This window comes from Muscardinus avellanarius (genome assembly GCF_963383645.1).
Source record: "Muscardinus avellanarius genome assembly, chromosome: 18".
Lineage (NCBI taxonomy): Eukaryota > Metazoa > Chordata > Mammalia > Rodentia > Gliridae > Muscardinus > Muscardinus avellanarius.
Genome location: NC_137804.1, coordinates 10,262,725 through 10,282,431, shown reverse-complemented (window position 1 = coordinate 10,282,431; position 19,707 = coordinate 10,262,725). Strand labels below are relative to the sequence as shown.

The 19,707-nt window shown below is 41.0% G+C and overlaps 1 protein-coding gene across 1 annotated transcript in view; it reads right to left on the bottom strand.

The window, feature by feature from the left end:
* GADL1 (glutamate decarboxylase like 1) overlaps window positions 1-19,707 on the bottom strand; it is a gene marked incomplete at both ends in the record, with an annotated part of 148,980 nt that overhangs the window by 110,480 nt on the left and 18,793 nt on the right. The window contains 6 exon segments of the mRNA XM_080715344.1: window positions 3,328-3,444; window positions 8,973-8,975; window positions 8,977-9,024; window positions 9,312-9,366; window positions 9,490-9,569; window positions 19,325-19,440. Of these exon segments, the coding sequence (XP_080571470.1) occupies window positions 3,328-3,444; window positions 8,973-8,975; window positions 8,977-9,024; window positions 9,312-9,366; window positions 9,490-9,569; window positions 19,325-19,440 (419 nt within the window).

Below are 19,707 nucleotides of genomic sequence, written 5' to 3'. Positions count from 1 at the left end.
CTCTCTAGTAAACTAGTTAGTAAATTAATAGTAGAGCCAGTCTTAAGAGAGAGATGGAGGCAGGAGTAGAATAAAGATTCAGCACCTCTAAAGCCTATGTTAGATGCATTGCTGACAGCCTCCCCTGGGACTTGTAATAATTAGGGAGTAAGACACAAAGAAGTACCACTCGGACCCAGGGGCCTGGAAGAAGCCCCCGGCCTCTGCATGTGGACCAGCCCAGATGTCACGGTTGTCATCTGAGATTGACATCTGGAGGCTTGAATCACATTCCTTCTCGTGGAGAATGGTACTGGTGCAAAATGATCCTCATAAAATTTAAGTTTTGGTTTTTTTTTTTATTTTGTTGAGTTGTTTAAAAATGTATGATAATTAACTAAATTTAAGATAGCAAATGTAAGACTCACCATTATTTGTACACCGCTGAGAAAGAATAAAAGGGACATCAAAATACTGATTTCAAAGACATAAAATGTTTTTAGCAATGCATATGAGAATTAATAAAATATGGCAGCTATGCAAGGCAGTTTGGTTTATGGAAAACTCAGACACATCAGAAATCATAATGGCATTCGCAATGAGAAATGAAGTAAACATCAGTTTAAATATTTTGTTAATATTTTATTATAGGTCAAAATGACTTTGTTAATATTTTACCTTTAAAATTAATATGCCATTAAAATCAATGGTATGGGGTCAGGCATGGTGGTGTGTGCCTATAATCTCATTGCACTCAGGAGGAAGATTGCAGGCTCAAGGCCAGCCTTAGCAATTTAGCAAGGCTCTCTGAAACTTAGTGAGACCCTATTCAAAATTAAAAAATAAAATAAGGCTGGAGGCATAGTTTAAAGGTAGAATGCCCCTGGGTTCAATACCAGTACCACAAAAAACAAAATAAAATAATGTAGGTGAAATTTGTTCAAGATAAGCTACATGTTGCTGTGATGACATTTTATCAACAGATTTGACACGTGCGGTAGCAAAGGAAAAATAAATCTTGTCTCAGTGTCAAGTTTATTAAGTTCTTTAATAGGTCAGACAGGTTCTTTTGTCAAATTTAATCTAACCTTACAGGTATTTGCTGGATGCCCACTATGTGCAAATGGAATGATTTGATACAGCTTAGATGTTTCTTTCAAAAATGTTTCCTTAAAAATTTCAGCCTTTAATTTTTGGAAAAACCTTGCCAGCTTTTTATTTTGTACTTATAATTCACAATTCTTTCTAAGCCCCATAAATCACTTACTATCATTCCCAATTGAGAAACTGCTGTAGTTACTCTGTTTTACATAAACTATATAATCCATATTTGATGCTTCTTTTATGAGAGTAGAATCTTTAAGTGCAGGTGCTGATGTATTTGATTGCTTCTCCTCATTTCCACAGTTTCAGAAGTGCTCACTTCAGAGTTATCTTTTGGGATATAACGTATTGTTACGCTTCTAAGTCGATAAAATCAATAAGACGTAAGTGGAAATGTGAAGAGATACAAATACTATCATCCCATTTTAAAACGTCACAAATAATTTCCCCAAAGTGTTGCCACTGGCATGCTGACTGCGCCTATGGTATTAGCCAGCTTTCTATTATTCTTACTTTTATCAAATACCAGTGTTCACTTAATGAAAACTTTGAACTGCTGAAGCACCACCTCCATAGCATATCGTAGGCACTTCTCTTTTGAAGCACGAAATCATCTGAACTTTCATATTATGTGTGGGTGCCTACTGCCCAGTTACCACCTGTTCAGAGAGCCCAGCACTATTTCTTCTGATCTAAGTCACTCACCTACCATTCACATGATCAACAGTCCCTTTTCTTGGGTAGAAGCAAAGAAATTCATTTCTGGTTTTGGAAGGAAAGAACAAAGGAAGGGAGGAAAGAAAGAAAAGGGAAGGGCGAAGGAAAAAGAAGAGAAAAAGAGAAGAGAGGGGGTAGAGGAAGAAGGGGAGAAAGAAAGTAAAAAGGGAAAGGTGACAAAGAGAGAAAGAAAGAAAAGGAAAGCGTGAAGAGGGAGGAAAAGGGAAGAGGAAGAAAGGAAGGAAGGAGACAGAGAAAGAAAGGAAGAAAGAAAGAAAGAAAGAAAGAAAGAAAGAGAGAAGAAAGACAGAAAGAAGAAAGAGATCAAATAGGGAGGAAAGAGGGAAGAGAGAAAGAAGGAAGGAAGGGAGACAAAGAGAGTGAAAGGAAAAAGAATGAGTGAATGAGGGAGAAAAGAGGGAGGGAAAGAGGGGAAAGAGAGAAAGAAGGAAGGAAGGAAGGAAGGAAGGAAGGAAGGAAGGAAGGAAGGAGAAATCCAAAAGCTCAACAAGCATTCATAACTGTTGAAATTCAAAATTTTAACCCTGGGTAAGGAGACTTTTAAAAGTTACCTTCAATTTATAGGAAAAAAAATTATTATCCATAACCCCAGGACTTACAAAATTAATTATATAAAAGCCAATCTTTTAAGTTAGAAAATCGTGAAGAATATAAATTATCCCAATCCCTCTTAAATAATTATCTATGATAGAGCCCAGATAAAACCTGCCTTAATTATAGCATTCAATTATGTAATGTGGTTTTTGCATTTTCTGGCTGATTGATATCTCATCATTTTAGAGCAAGAATATATTAAACAGATACCATCAGCCACTTCCCTCTACAAATGAAGGATCTGAAGGCCAAAGAGCAGAGATCACAAGGAAGAAGGGGCAGATTATAATCCAAAATCAACATCTCTTGAGTCTGCAGTCTACCATGTGTTCCTGACACTATGCTGCCCTGACGATTCAGGGAACCAAAAAGATAGTTCACAGGAGAGGAAAAAGTAAAGTGAGATGCAGAAAGGTGTGCATGTATGCCTATGCCATCTACTCAACTAAGATGTATGACTGCAACTACCAATAAAAAAAATTGTTTTAAATTCCTAGGGAAGAACCAGGTGCAGTGGCACATGACTGTAGTCCTAGTACTTGGAGGCTGAGACAGGAGGATCACAGATTTGCAGCCAGCCTCACCAACTCAGCAAGACCATCAGTAACTTACTGAGATCTTGTTGCAACATAAAAAATAAAAGAGGGCTGGGGGTAGAGCTCAGAAGTAGAATGCCCCTGGATTCGATCCCCAGTACCACCCTCACCCTGGAAAAAAAAAAAAAGAAAAAAGAAAAAAATTACATAGTCTCTCAGAATCTTCCTCTTTGGCCCTCACAAGGAATGACACTCATTTCTCCAAACTAGAAACACAGCCAAGCATGGTAGCAGCTTCACATCTAGTTTCTGAAAACATGAGAAGCTGCAGAAAGACTGGGAAGCTCCACAGAGGTGTGCGCGCAGGTGAACTTACATCCACATGAAGCCAGAGACTGTGCCTCTCACAGACGTCAGCGACTTCATCCAGGGGATCGAAGGCGCCCAGCACGGTTGTACCAGAGGTGGCACAGACAAGAAACGGTGCTGCGCCCTGTGAGGAGGAGCCACATACAGAGAGAATTGTCACCGTCATCGCAGCAGTTGTCCTGAGGTGTGTTGGTAAACACAAAGGCTTATGCACCCAGAGATGTCTACGGCCTCTTTGGAGGTAATCATTAATTCAAGGGGAATTTACTTTTGTCATTATAAATAGCTTAAGGAAACTGAGAAGGCGCAATGCTGTATGCCTGTAATCCCAGTGCTTGGGATGCCGAGACAGGAGGATTGCAGGTTCGAGGCCAGCCTTAGTAATTTATTGAGATCCTGATTCAAAATATAAAAAAAACAACAACTAAAAAGGGCTAGGGCTATAGCTCAGAGGTAGAATGTCCCTCAATTCAATCCCCGGTATCACAAAAGAAAAAGAAACTGAGAAAATGCTACTCCATCTCAGCTGAATCGATGGTCTCATTGTTACCTGCTCTCATTTCTCTAGTATTTTCTGGTCTAAAGATGGCCCAGATAGAACAGAGATGACCTCAGCAGCAATGCACACAGACATTCTGCATGATTCCCAAGTTCTTCCCGGGGAAACAGGCCGAGCCCCACACCGCTGTCACCCATCTAGGGCATGAACAAAAAGCAGCGTGCGCAAAGCTCTGAGCACACTGAGCAGTGGTTGTCTCCTTATCCAGCGGCATAGTCAACCAAAAACGCAGGTACAAATGCCACCAGATGTGACAGAGAGAATAAGACCATCTCCTGGGGAGGCCTCTTCCATATGGGCGCTGCTGTTGAGAAACTCAGTAGAATGTACGGGAGGAAAGAACCTGCATCGCTCCTAACACAACCATTCCTCCCCATTTAGTTGACTACACACTATAGAAGGCCAGAGAAAAATGGGAGAGAAAAGAGAAAATGGGAGAGCCCACGCAAGGAATGGTAATAGAGTCGAGCTGGCCGGCCACCTTGGCCCATGCGGGGACTTTATGCCAACCAGGTACAAGAAGAAGGCAGGAGGTGGTTTCCAAACACATAGATCTCAGAATGGCGGTAATGGTGTCTGGTTTACTGTGGAAGGTCCCTGGGAGAGGAAACACCTATGAACAACGTGGGCGTATGGATAGCAACTAGATTCCTAGGATTCTAGAACACCCGTGGAGTAAGTGACTCTTGCCCATGAAAGTCCTTTTACCTCTCTTTAGCATGGAAGAACTATTTTTTTCCTCTCGGTTGTATCATGAAGGGCATTGTTATATATATATTTATTGTTATATATATTGTTATATATAATATATTGTTATATATTGTTATATATTATATATTGTTATATATGATATTATATATTGTTATATATAATATATATTATATATTATATATAACATATATATAACATATATAACATATATATAACATATATTATATATAATATATAATATATTATATATAATAATATATATAATATATATAATATATATTGTTATATATAATATATATATTATATATAACATATATAACATATATATATTATATATATAAAATATATATGGATATATATATATCCATAATTATAACTGTGTGTGTGTGTCTGTGCTTGAATCAAATTCCTTCCCATTGAACTGACCTTTGGCAGAGAGGTGTTATTTCTCAAAAGAAAGTGGGGCACAGAAGAACCCTCGGTCCCACACTTCCAAATTGAGATGCACAGAAGTTAAAGTCATGTTGCATAGGGAATCCAGTGGTCATTTCGGGGGAGATAATGGTGACACCTAGAACCAAGTCTATCCCAAACGTCTGAGAGCCAGACCAGTGGGTGATAGAGCCCCCAGGAAACCAGGGGCTTTGGAAATTCTTCCCTCTACTCGACCACAAGAGATCAGGAGCCTAAATGGAATGAGAAACGATTTGTTTCATCATTCGAAGCAACAGAAGAAGTCATCTGCAAAAACTGTTTGAGCTGTCTCCAACGGTTGGGCTTTTCCACATAAAGTAGATGTCATTCTGACAACCGCGAGAAAATACCTGTGTAAGCTATTATAGCCTATTAATGAGTTTGTCTCACTTTATGAAAAACACTTTTCTATATATACCAGACCCAGACATTAAACTTTTACAATCTGGATTTAACCTTCCATGTATATATATATATATTTTTTTTTCCTGCCTCATATCTCATGCTGTTAACAAGAGAAATTCAGTAGCAACAGTATCGATCGCATGCTGCAGATGATCTCTATTCCCTCAGAAAGTTCGTCATTTAAAACACTCATACACAAAAAATACCTCCAAAAAACTCAGTGGTCAGACTAGTTTGGGTCTGTCGATAATCACTTTAGAACCTCCTGTGCCCTGTGGTTTCCTGTCTTTATAATAACATCAAGTAAAGGTCACTGCTTAAAAGATTTTTAATGGATTGTCATCCGCCAGAGAGTTGAAGCCTCAACTAAAAAAAAAAAAAAAAAAAAAAAAAGATAAAGAAAAAAAGGAAAAATGTTGATGGGCTGTCCCCCTACAGCTGAAACAATATGAATTAAAATCCTGCATCCAAACAACTAGGTCTAAGCTACTGAGAAAACTATTCATTGTGCTAAATCCAGGCTCAAGTAGAAGCTGACTTGAAAGACAACTGAAAAGCCACATCAACTCTAACCCCACTTTCTCCACTGCCCTACTTTCAAATGTGCCTAGAGCGATTTTTACTTTTGAAAAACTCCTTTTATCAAAGGTTCTCAGCTTTAGAATTGTGGTCGGTTTCATACGCTTCCGTTGTCAAAACAAATGCAAGATGGAGCAACAAAAATAATAGCGACCACAGTGGAATAAAACCCATTAAGTTAGAAATAGGAATTGGAAATGATACCTTAAAACATGGGAGGTCATATTTCGGGGAAGCTAGAGAACTAACTCGATATTTTGCAAGTTGGTAAGCAAGGAGAAAGAAAAAAAGACACTTCTTCTGCCCTGCCTGTGCAGTGTTTCCTTAGGGAACTCAAATAGGATTGAAGAAACACTTTTATTTATAGCAGTTTGCCTGCTGATGAAGGAAGAAGTAAGGAGAGAATGGAAGAGAGCATCACTTAGTGAAATAATGGGTCTGGGCCCAGTGATTGTCAGTAGCAGCAAAATCCACAAGGTAAGAGGTGACAGAGGGGATGGAGCAGAGGAGGGGGGCAGGTAGTCTCGATTCTTAATATAACCCACAAAATTCATAATGTGGAGTATATTAGCATAGAATCCCAAAGTTGGTGATACTGCCCCCTGGAGGAAGATGCTGGAATGACTCAGGGAAGTGGTGAGTAGTCTTGGGTGCAATTGTTGGGGGAGGGGGCATGAATGAAAATGAGTGAAAAAGAAGACACTGGGAACACCAGGGGGGTCACTGAAACACGGGCAGGAAGCCAGTAAGTTTGGGATTCTGTGGAGGGCAAAGGGCCTGTCGTCTTTAACAAATCAATTAAAGGGAATAAAAAGAAGGAGGGAGCTACAGATTAGAAAATATTTATGTGATGTCTTAACCAAATGCAATGCGTGGACCTCATTTAAATCCTTAAACAAAGCCTGGGGTGGTGGCATAGCCTTGTAATCCCCACGCTTGGGAGGCGGAGACAGGTTTGGGAGTGTAGCCTGGAGGTAGAAGGGTTTCCAGGAACCCCAGTACCAACAAATAAATAAATAAATAAATAAATAACTCCTTAAACAAGCCAATTATTTTCAAACAGATAATGGGAGCCGTTTTGATATAGAATGAGTATTTGATGATAGGAAAAAATCATTACTTTTTAAACATCAGCATGATATTATGCCTTTTTTAAAAGACTACATATCTTTTGCAGATACGCTCAAGGGTCTATGGATCGCATGATGTAATGCCTGGGGTTCGCTTCAGCCGAATCTAGAAGTGGTTGAAAGACATAGGGCATAAATGCAACAGAAAGGATCATGGGTTAGTGATTATTGAAGAGACTTGATGGATATGTGAAGGTGCATTATATTAGTTTGGTTGTTATATGTTTGCAATTTCTCATACTAAAAAGTGTATAATTCAAGAAAGGAAGAACAGAAAGAAAGGAAAGGGAGAGGAACAGAAGAGGGAAAGAGAGAGAGGGAGGAGAGATGGAGAGGAGAGGGAGAGGGGGAGGAGAAAGTCGAGAAGAAGGAGGAAGAAAAGAAGGAAGGGTGGGCCTGGGGCTTCTGTTAGTGGTGGAAGCTGGGTCAGGGGAATGGCAGAGAGAAGGAGAAGGCAAAAGGAGGGAGGAGAGGAGAGACAGAGGCAGGAATACTGAGCAACGTGCAATAGGTACAATCAGTGTCCCCACCAACAAGCACTAATAACAGAATGAAGGTTCTTTTTGATAAGAACTTCTGTAGGAAAAGATGAAATTAGAAACCAGAAAGCAACACCTCTGGTTCAGAGCTGAACAAACCCTTTACGAGTATTTCGTAAAATTTTAACGCAGAAGTCAAAAGGATAGGACAACTTGAACCACCAGGTAATTACCAAATGCACCTGTCATTTGAATCTTAAGAATAATAAAACGTAGGCTTAAGGGGACACTGCTGAAGCCAAAACATACACGAGAATAGCAGAAATTTAAGTACCAACTTTGAACCAAATATAGTAATCTAGCATGCTCCAGGAGGAGATGATTTTTATGAAAATTTGAAAAAAAAGAGTACAACAGAAATACAGTATTAAAACTTGAAAGAAAAAAAAAAATGAAAGAACGCAATCTTCTTAGAGTGTGGACCATGAGCTACAATATCTTCTATCCCAGCTCAGAAGGCAGGCTCTTTATTTTTCCTGAGCCTCTTTTGCTACCTCTGGGGAAGTTACTGAAAAATTGTCTGGAGCTCCATTAGCACTAGAGGAGGGGGGCAGGGGAAGCAGAGAAGGGTGTGTACTAAGTCTAGCAGGTTTGGAGTTCAAAAAGCCAAATGATTTATACCAAAATAAGGAGCCACCTTTTCAAAAAGTGGGTGTCACAGCCGGGCATAGTGGTGCCTACTGTAATCTCAATATTTGCAAGGCTGAGACAGGAGGATCACAGGTCCAAGGCCAGCCTCAGCAATTTAGCAAGACTCTCAGCACTCTAGTTAGACTTTGTTTAAAAAAAAAATGATTTTTAAAAAGGGCTGGGGGTATAGCTCAGAGGTAGAATGCCCTGGGTTCAATCCCCAGTACCACGAAACATGAAAACAAGAAAAAGTAGGTATCAGAACCAGCCTGAGTTGTAGGTATCAGGACCACGCCTTCCCTGTCTAGCAACAGACATTTTAGCTTTAATATTTCCTTCAGGCAAGGAAGGCCACTGAAATACTAGACCCAGACCCAATCTGAGGTAGGGCTAATGGATGGGCTTTCGGTTGGAAGCAACTGGCTAGATCGATTGATCAAGAAGTCATGAATCACACTGCACACATCCTAAAAGACAACAGGGCCTGGTCTACAGACATCTCAGAAAGAGGAGTTATGGAGTGGACACTGGGGCTCTGCTGGAGCAGCTAGGTTCATCTTTGAAAAGTATTCTGCCCAAGAATTCCCAATATGGTGATGTCAGTGTTTTAAAAGTCTCCGGCCACCTGGGGAATGAGAATATCGGAGCAACTCTATAGAACATGGAAGGCTAAGCACCTGGAAATAGAATATCTGCAAATGAGTTACCCTGATTTGACACCAGCATGCAGATCTCTTCTCTCTCCCACACACAGAAATGGGTTTGCCTGTTTGCATTCTCTCCTTGTTACTGACTCTCTCATGTTCTCATACCCAGGCATACTTTCTCCCTTCCCTTCCCTTCCCTTCCCTTCCCTTCCCTTCCCTTCCCTTCCCTTCCCTTCCCTTCCTTTCCCTCCCTCCCTCCCTCTCTCTCTCCCTCCCTCCCCCCCACCCCTCTCTCTTTCATCTTCCTCCCCTCTCACCTCTTTTCTGGCTTGCCAGACTTGCTTCTCCAGTTCCTCAGGTATCATTTTACCTCTAAAGGATACAGATTTAAGACTTTCAGTTATGTTTAGTAGCTAACAGGCAACAGGACTGCTTTTGAAGCAGTACAAAATTTTTCCCTACACCCACCAGGCTTCCAAATTCTGCCCCCATTACCTTCCATCTGTTTCCACAAAACACACATTCTCAGTACCAATCCCAAGAAAGGAGGCTGCCTTCTTCATGGAGTAATGACACTGAAGTAAAAGGGGTGAGGGGAAAGGAGAGAGATGAACGCACAGCATGTAAAACATTGTTACTATCTAAATGGCCGTATGTCTTTTTGGCTGAGCACCTGTGTTGGAACATCATTGCATAAAAGAAAAAAAAAATGGTGATTTAATTGAGCTCCTGCATGCGGTGGCAGGAGTTTAGGGTCGGAGCAAACCTGGTTTATGAACAAATAATACACATCCTCCAAGCCTCAGTTTGCTAATCTATAAAAGTAGCCATATCAGTAGTAATACTTTATCAGCTCTTGATAGAGTGAAAAAGGCTCATAGACATAACAGCGCTTAACACAGAAACTATCACATAGAACAAAGTTAGTCGCTTAAGGTCACTGGGTTCCATAATATTGAGAAAAGTTTCTGATACCACTAATAAGTCTTTATATTCAGGGACACTCAGAAGAATCTGAGTGCGGACTCAAAACCCTCCAAGAAGAAGCTCTTGAGGAAGAGAACAAGACTGTGTCTCCAAGACTGCCATCACTGGCTCCAAGAGAATTTAATTGTTCCCAATAGCAAACAATGGGCTATAAATGCTGATAAGACCCTTGAACAATCTTATTGAATATTGAATCCAAGTAGACATGCAGGAATGTGGCTAAACTAACAAGAACAAAGATAAGATTGATTTATAGGCAAATGATTTAACTCAGCTATTAATAGATGACATTGGAATTAGGAGCGGATCTGCTTCTTATTGGCAAATAGTTGTATATACTTTAGATTGTTGGACCTTACCCCCCGCCACCACCACATGGAGCTTATAAAATAATTAGCATGTGAACATTGGAGATGTCATTCTTTATATATTAATGAGGACAGGTGGTCAATTAATTCTTTTTCATGCCAGAAAAATGAAGGTGTTAAAGGACATTATCACACACACACACAAAAAATCCTGAGTGATTTAATTTGTAGGTATGAATATATTAAAAGAGTCATGCCTTCACACTTTACTTGATATATTCCTTCAAATGTGGTAATATTTTCCTTCTTTTGTCAAGAGAGTTTTATTGGGAACTCTTTTTTTAACTTTGTAAAAATAAGATGCAGAGGTAACACCAGCAGGAAAAATGAAACCATCCTAAATAATTGATTTCCAAATATCAAATAGGATACTTCCAAAATGCCCGTAGGATGCATTTATTTCAGGTTGTTACAAGAACATATGCATATTGAAAAGTAATAACGAACATGAAAAGGTAATTAATTTTCTACTTTCTCCATCAGCCTGTGCTGGTTGGAGGCAATATGCCTGCTATAGGTATGGTGACACAGCTAAGCTGAATTATTTCTCACCAGAGATTTGAGTTCTGGCAACCAAACAACTATTGATTTCATAATGATAAATGCAAGCCTACCCCCTGCGACATCTGACTATAAGAAAAAATCAGAGGGCTCTGCCCCTGAGAAACAGCAAAATGTCCCTGACCAAAAGATCCACTGAATAATAAAAAAAAACCAGAAAACTTATAATCAGAATAATAATAGCTTCAGGGGAGCTGTCAATCTCAAACAGTTTGGGACAAATTAAAAAAAAAATCTGCAAAACTGAAGCCTAAACATCTGAAAAACTCAGAGAAGGGAAAGATCCCTGAATGGCAGAAAGAAAGAAAGGGTGATATTTCAGACATGCTGAGCAGCTTCAAGAAAAAGAAAAACCTAGAAGGCTGGAATTCAGAAGTAACAACCGTGTTTAGAAACAAATGCGGGTTGTTCCTATCATTGGCAAAAGATAAGTCAGTCATTCTAAGACCCAACCTCCCTAAATCTACAGAAGGCGCAAAAGTCTCTGCGGGTGCTCATTTCTATACAGATGAAACACCAAGCATTACATGAAAGGCTGCATTGAGCCCAAGTTTTCTTTTCTGCTTCTGCAAGGATTTGTTTCTATGACCCTGTTTTTCTCAATGAATTTCTTCTGTTTTCCCTCCGTGTGTTCTGGACACTTGGACTCCTCCTGCTGACTAATCTGATGATCAAATTAGCTGGTAGGGAGAGAGGAGTTTCTAAAATTTACATGTAAGAGGAGAAAGTAAAGAAAAATCCAAAGGATTTCTCCAAAAACACACAACTGGTTCAAGTCCTAAAGAAAAAAGAGCCAGAATCCAGAGGGATGGACTCCAGCCTCATACTCTGCAGAGCACCCTAGAGCAAGCACCCTAGGAAACAATGGGTGTCTGTTGAGAAAGGCTTAGATAACAGCACACCCCAGCTCAGTGAGGCTCCCAGGAGGCAAAGTTAAGCAGGCACAATGCTTAGATGTGTATCCTAGACTGTTGTAGCCTATCCTAAACATGCATCCTAGACCATCTTAGACAAGCATCCTAGAACATTCTAGATGTGCATCTGAGAGCATCCTAGTTGTGTATCCTAGACCTTCCTAGATAAGCATCCTAGACCATCCTAGGTGTGTATCCTAGACTGTCCCAGATGTGCGTCTCAGTCCATCCTATATGTGCATCCTAAGCCATCCTAGAGGTGCATCCTGAACCTTCTTAGGTATGCATCCTAGACCATCCTAGCCATGCATCCTAGACTGTCCCAGATGTGCATCTCAGTCCATCCTGGATGTGTATCCTAGGCCATCCTAGAGGTGCATCCTGAACCTTCTTAGGTATGCATCCGAGACCATCCTAGCCATGCATCCTAGACTGTCCCAGACGTGCATCTCAGTCCATCCTAGATGTGCATCCTAGGCCATCCTAGAGGTGTATCCTGAACCTTCTTAGGTTTGCATCCTAGACCATCCTAGACAAGCATCCTAGACTGTCCCAGATGTGCGTCTCAGTCCATCTTGGATGTGTATCCTAGGCCATCCTAAAGGCGCATCCTAGACTTTCCGAGATGAGCATCCTAGACCTCTCACCTCTCCAGCCCAGGCCCCACTGAACAGGAACTCTTCCCCAGTATACGAACCTGGGAGTGAAGAGTTTCTCTTTTACCCTCATTTTTCCACTGACAAGCAAGGATCACTACTACTTTATGCTGATTCCCAAAATAATAAGTTGAATTGCTTAAGAACTTTACAAACCTGGGAATTCTACCTGCCCAAGGAATTTAGATAACAGTGATAATTAAGTCATATACTTATTACTCTGCTCTTTGCCACTTCGCACTGGATATACTGGTAGCACTGGATATACTGGGACTCTATCAGATCTTTCAGGTCTCTACCAATAGTTGAATGAAATTCCAAGGCTGGAGGCCCTTTAGTGGTGGGCCAATACATTCTACCTTTGATGGTAAAAGACAGAGACGGGGTTATCTGGGAAATCATGACAACTGGAAAACCAACACCTAATAAGACTAGAGGAATGCCGCCTCTGAGCCATGGACCAAACACATAAAGAAACAAAGAAGGTATAGCAAAAGACTGCTGCAGAACTTAAGACGGTTCAATAAACATGATATTTTTTATTTTATTTTGTTGTTGTTGTTGTTATTATTATTATTATTATTAGTGTGTGTTTTCCTGGGGATTGAATCCAGGGGCATTCGACCTCTGAGCTGTACCCTCAGCCCATATTTCTTTTATTTTGAAATATGGTCCCATTATGTTGCGGAGGATCTCCCTAATAAGGCTGGCCTCGAACGTGCGATTCTCTTGTGTCAACCTCCCAAGTACTGAGACTACAGGCATGCTCCACCTGGGAAAGCATTCTTTAATTCTTTTATTTAACTAAATATTGGATTGATTTGTTCTAATAAGGAGTGAAGGTGGTTATTAAAATATAAATTAATGTATATGCTACATCCAAATTTCTTTGGCAGGCCAAGGGAGAAAAATGAGTTGTAAAGGAAAATTTGCAAGGAGAGGGTAGAAACACATTCAAGGGTACAGTGAGCTCCCAGGGATGTTATGTTCCTGAGCAACTCATACCAGTCCTTGGGTTTTCTTTTTCTTTTTTTTTTTAATTTATTTTATTGGTACACTGTATTCATACATCATAGTGGGATACAAACTTTTGTAGACATACATGCACACATCGCCCAGTCAGCCCCCACCCGATCCCCACCCCATTCCCTCCCCATCCCTCCTTCCCATGCTTGGCTTAGTGGTTGACATCTAGTATTATAGCAAATTATCTAAAATTAAAAATGATAATCTCACATCTCACATAACAGTTTCATTTGTCTGATACCAAGCTTTTGATGACTTAAAGATAACATTTCAATATTTCTTTTTACTTTCATTCTTACCAGAGAATATTTTTTTTCTATTTTTTTAGGTGAAACTATCATATATTTATATATTTATTTTTCAGAAAAAAATCTATCCTAATATGGAATATGGACTCTAGATACCCCAAACAATCTTGAAAAGGAAGAAAGCTAGAAGATATATATTTTCTGATTTCAAACCATATAAAGCTGCAATAATTGAAACAGTGTAGTACTGTTCTAAAGGCAGATATATAAACCATTGGAGTTAAATACAAGCCTAGAGCTAAATTCTTCCCTATATTATCAAGTTATTTTTGACAAGGTTTCCATGAACATTTGGTGGTGGAAATAATAATCTTTTAACTAAATATTGTTGAAAAATAATAATTACATGGAAAATAATAAAATTGGACCCTTACCTAATCCTATATACAAGTATTAACTCAAAATAGATAAAAGACCTAAATATAAATCTTAAGACTATAAACATTTAGAAGAAAATCTGGGTCATAAAAACTCACAACATTGAAATTGGCAGTGATTTCTTGGATATGATTTCAATGGCACAGGCAACAGAGGAGTATACAAACTCCCTAAAAAATAAAAAAAAAAATTGTATATCCAAAGACAATGTAAACAGAGTTAAAAGTTACTAATAGAATTAGATAAAATATTTCCAAATGCTATATCTGAAGGTATATTAATATTCCAACTAGAAATCCCCAAAATTAGCAACAATAAAAGCAAACAATACAATTTAGAGATAGGTAAAAGACTAACATAAATAATGAATCTCCACAGATAACCAATCTTAGTTGTCTGTTGGATGGAAACTCTTGTTTCTCTGGTTCTGGTGTGTGTTACCTATTTCTTCTTTGTAGTTAATCTCTTTGAGTATTTTCTCTAGCGCTGGTTTTGAAGACATAAATTCCTTCAGTTTCTGTTTGTCATGGAAGCTTCTTATTTCTCCATCTAATTTGATAGAAAGTTTTGCTGGGTAGGAAATTTTTGGCTGGAAGTTGTTTTCTTTCAGAGTTTGGAATATGTTACTCCAAGCCCTTCTGGCTCTCATGACTTGGTTTGGGAAGTCTGGAGTGATTCTAATTGTTTTGCCTCTGAATGTCACTTGGCCCTTTGTTTTTGTTGCCTTTAAGATTCTCTGCTTGGCTTCCACATCGGTCATTTTGACAATTATGTGGCGTGGGGATCCTCTTCTCTGATCCTCTCTAACGGGAGTTCTATAAGTTTCCTGGACCTGTGTATCAACCTCTTGCTCTATGTTTGGAAAATTTTCTGCTATTACTTCCTTAAAGAGATTGTTGATCCCTTTGGTATCACTTTCTTTTCCCTCCTCTATTCCAATTATTCTTAGGTTAGCTCTCTTAAAATGGGCCCATATTTCTTCAATATCAGATTCCTGCTGTTGGATACTTTTTCCTAGATTAGAAACTATGCGTTCATTTTTGGAATTATCATCTTCTAAGAGCGAGATTCTGTTCTCCATGTGGTCTAATCGGTTGTTTGTGCTTTGAATTGAGGCCTTTACTTCATTAATTGCATCCTTTATCTCTTTTTGGCTCTCTCTGAGTTCTTTTGTAAGCACCTCTATTATTTCTACAGTTATTTTCCTGATTTGATCTTCTAGAAATCTCTGATTTTCTGTTTTATCAGGTTCTGATGTTGTGGGGTTGTGGGCATTCATTGCTCCAGTGTTATTCCTCTTTCCCATGATTTCGGAAGTTTGTGCCTTCTCTGGGTTCTTCCCTTGGGTCACTATGACTTCACTTAAGGTGCTCTGGATCTCGAGTCTGTAGTATCTCAGAACCTACTACTCCTTTACTGGGTTGTATCACAGAGTCTCCGACCCAGGGAGTCAATAGAGGCTGCTTTAAACTATGGGGGGTTCCAGGTTGCACGTTCTCCTATGGTGTGATATCTCTGCCACCGCCACTCCCCCACTGGGTCAAGTACCAGAAAGTACAGTACTGGGATTTCTCCTCTGTGGCCCACAATTTGATTCACTGTTCTTGAGTTCGCAGATGTAGCTGTACTGGACTCGTTGAATTCGCTGCCTTTGCCGCTGGTGACAATATGGCGCCGCTGCTATGCCCTCGGCCGTGAGGCTGGCTTATTTCTTCTTGGTTTTGAATTCCACTCTGAGTTCTTGCTGCGTGTGCTGAGCTCAGCCACTGGGAGCTTTAGATGTTCCCTGCGCTGAAAATTCCCGCCTGGCTGTTCCGCAGCGGCTCACCTCGGCTTGCTGTAGCCGTCCGGTGAATTTGCCGCTGCCGCCGGCAATAAAGCACTGCTGCCATGTCTTCAGGCGTGAGGCTGGTGTATTTCCTCTGTAGCTCTGAGCTCTGTTCTCAGACCGCTTTCTCTCTGGAGCCTGGTGATTTTTTTGTTTCTCTTGTGATGGTGTTTTCTGGCTATGAAAGGCGCTGATTTTGTGGTAATGGAGATTGGTTGTTATCGAGGCTCTTAAGCCCCACTTTTCTCGGTCCCCATCTTCCCGGAAGTCCTCGGGTTTTCTGACTCTAGCTTCTGCTGGCTTGTTAGCCATAGCCTACATTTTGCCTCTTTCTGGTAATTGGGAAAACACACACACACACACACACACACACACACACACACAATCCAAATTCTGATTTTGTTTTGGCATGAGGATTCAGTTTCTTTTCCCTTTCTAACTCAGCAGCCACACCTGTGTCATTGATCTTTCCCAGGTGTAATTTTGATTCTAAGCTTTGTTATAATTTATCTTTCCCCTTTCCAGGGCAGCTATGCTAGGAAAAAACTCTGGCAAATTTTAAAACAAATGAAGAATGGAAAAGGCAAAAGTAGCCAGGCATGGTGGCGCATGCTTGTAATCCCAGCTTTCGGGAGGCTGAGACAGGAGGATCGTGGTTCCAGGACAGCCTCGGCTACTTAGTGAGGCCCTCTGCAACTCAGTGAGACCCTGTTTCAAAATAAGGAACAAAAAATAGGGTTGGGGGTGTAGCTCAGAGGTAGAATCCCCCTGGGTTTCATCCCCAGTACTGCAAAAAAGAAAGAAAGAAAGAAAGAAAGAAAGAAAGAAAGAAAGAAAGAAAGAAAGAAAGAAAGAAAGAAAGAGGCAAAAGTACAATGCTGAACTGGTGAGTGAGCCTGATTCCTTCCCAGGCTTGGGGCTGGCAGTCCAGACACACAAGGGTTTTTGTATTTTTTCTTTCTCTTCCTTCCTTCTTTCCCTTCTCCTTCCTTTCTTCTTCCCTTTCTCCTTCCCTCCCTTCTTTCTTTCTTTTTTCTTTTTTTTAATACTTAAGATTAAATTCAGGGTCATTCTTCCTCTGAGCTCTCCCCAGCCCTATATTCATTCATATTCATTCTTTCTCTCTCTCTCTCTCTCTCTCTCTCTCTCTCTCTCTCTCTCTGTGTGTGTGTGTGTGTGTGTGTGTGTGTGTGTGTGTGTGTAACAGGATTTTGCTAAGTTGCTGAGGCTGGCCTCAAACCTGCACTCTTCCTGTCTCAGCCTCCCAAGTACTGGGATCACAGGTTTGCACCATCAAGCCCAGGTGGGTGCCTACATTTCTGATCTACTGAGATCTATCAGACTAAATTATCCAGGCTGGGACCTGGAGAGGAAAATATATTCAGGAAAGCCCCAATGGAAGTCATAGAGAACTTTCAGATTTATCCACCTAATATTTTTTTTACATCAGTATTTCCGTCAATGGTGGAGAGGCTAAGTAAGCGCTTCCTGCCAGGAACCTGGGGAGGGAGCAATGGGGGAGAGACAGAGGCCCCCACTGGAATCACACAGAAATAGCAAAGGGGAATAAAAGAATCTTCTAAATAAGACTGCACTTGAGTTGTGCCATCCATTTCTACCCTATTAATAATAGCTCAGGGCCGGGCGTGGTGGCGCACGCTTGTAATCCCCGCGCTTGGGAGGCAGAAACAGGAGGATCGCACAGGTTCGAAGCCAGCCGCGCGCGCTGGCTTAGGAGACCCTGTTTCCAAATAAAAATGTAAAAATAGGTCTGGGAGTGTAGCCCGGAGGTAGAAGGGCTTCCAGGAACCCCAGTACCACCAAAAAAAAAAAAAAAAAATAGCTCAGCTTTTTTAATCTCTCTGATGTTCCAGATTGCACTTTACATCCAATAACTTATTTCATCTCTGCAGCAACTCACTAATCAGGGACGACTATGTAGCTGGTCATGGTGGTTGGTGCCTATAATCCTAGCACTAGGGATGCTGAGCCAGGAGGATCCCAGGTTGGAGGCCAGCCTTGGAAACTTTGCAGGACCCTCAGAAACTGAGTGAGACCCTGTTGCGAAATAAAAAATAAAAAGGGCCGGGGGGGGGGTGTAGCTCAGAGGTAGAATGCCCCTATGTTTAATCTGCAATACAAACAAAGCACAAAACACACTGTGTGCCTGCTGGATTGCTTTAATGGGCCCGATTGTCCGTCGCTTCCCGTATCTGGGCTCTTTGCCAGGTGACTGCAGCAGGTGATTTCTACATCTTGGATCTGGGTTCCAAGATGTGACGTTGTCACGGGAATGAGGCTGAGGAGACGAGGTGCCAGTTCAGATGCTGGGACTCAAGAGGCCCGGGGCATCTCCAGGCTGCTCCTCGTCTGTGCCACTGCTACCTGGGCTGCCCGCTGGAGGGGGAAAGCCACACAGGGCAGAGAGGAGCCACAGGAGCTCCCAGCCAGGCTGCTCCAACACCAGCCCTGGGCTGGCCAAAGCCTGGACCCCTAAAGGAGCCCAGGCCGGAGAAGCAGAACTGACCAGCTACCCTGGACTTGCAAGCGATAACAGATACAGTGCTATCCTCTTGGGCCTGGGGATCGTTTATTAGATACAAGGACTAACTGATACACTAATTTTTACAGATTAGGAAACTGAGGCGGGGACAAGTTAAGCAACTTATCCAAGGTTGCTCTGATGTCAGTGACGGAGATGGGAATTGGATCTGAGCAACCTAGCTCAAAGTCAACGCATTTACCCACAGTCTGACCTTCTATTTTAATGAAAAGAAACATAAGATTATAGGAACCTCCGTGTGTGTGTGTGTGTGTGTGTGTGTGTGTGTGTGTGTGTGTGCCCGCCTATGTGTTTGATGTTCACTGTGAATGGATATAGCTCTCTTTCCATTTGAAAATGAAGACAGGAATTTCTGGCATTAGCCAATCAAAGCAATTTTTACAAAGAAATGTCAGTAGAAAACACAGCGGGGGACCAGTAGTGATCATCTAAATTCTAATACACAAACACACTCAAAAAGAGAGATTAACAGAACAATTTCAAATGAAATGCTCTTTCCTCAAAGAAAACGTTACAGACTATCAATTTTAAATAAAAGCGATGTACAGAATTGGATGGCCAGGGATTGCAATCCCAGGCCCATCAGAATTTCCCGTGCAAGGTAATGTCGTGTTAGACGTGGGCACATTAATCACACGTGGGGAGGACACCGTCGCGGCAGGAGTCCTCAAACAAGCACGCGCTCTTAAACAATGCATTCTCAGGAACAATCTAGAGCCGATAACAAAAATAATGTTTTACCTCTGCGGATGTGAAAAGGATTAATCTTGGCAAACCAGACAGCCCCTTTTCCTTAATATCAGGACAATATTTGTATCTAGCTAAATTCATGGCATACATATTGGACACTGAGCCACCTGCGAAAACAAAATGAAAATGTCATATTTATAGCAGGAAGTGTTAGTGCCCAAAGTACCCAACACGGTGGAAAGCACAAATGGCCACGACTGCTCGAGTCTAATGAAAATCTGCCGTGAGATTTTGCACCCCGTGGCTCTCACTCCCACCCCAGGACCCTGAATATTCCATTTATGCCCTCCTTTATGCCAACTCCAGTACTGTTCAGTCTCAGTAAAGAGACAAATTTGGACCTTTTATTTCATTCCAGGATTTTTCCATGCTTA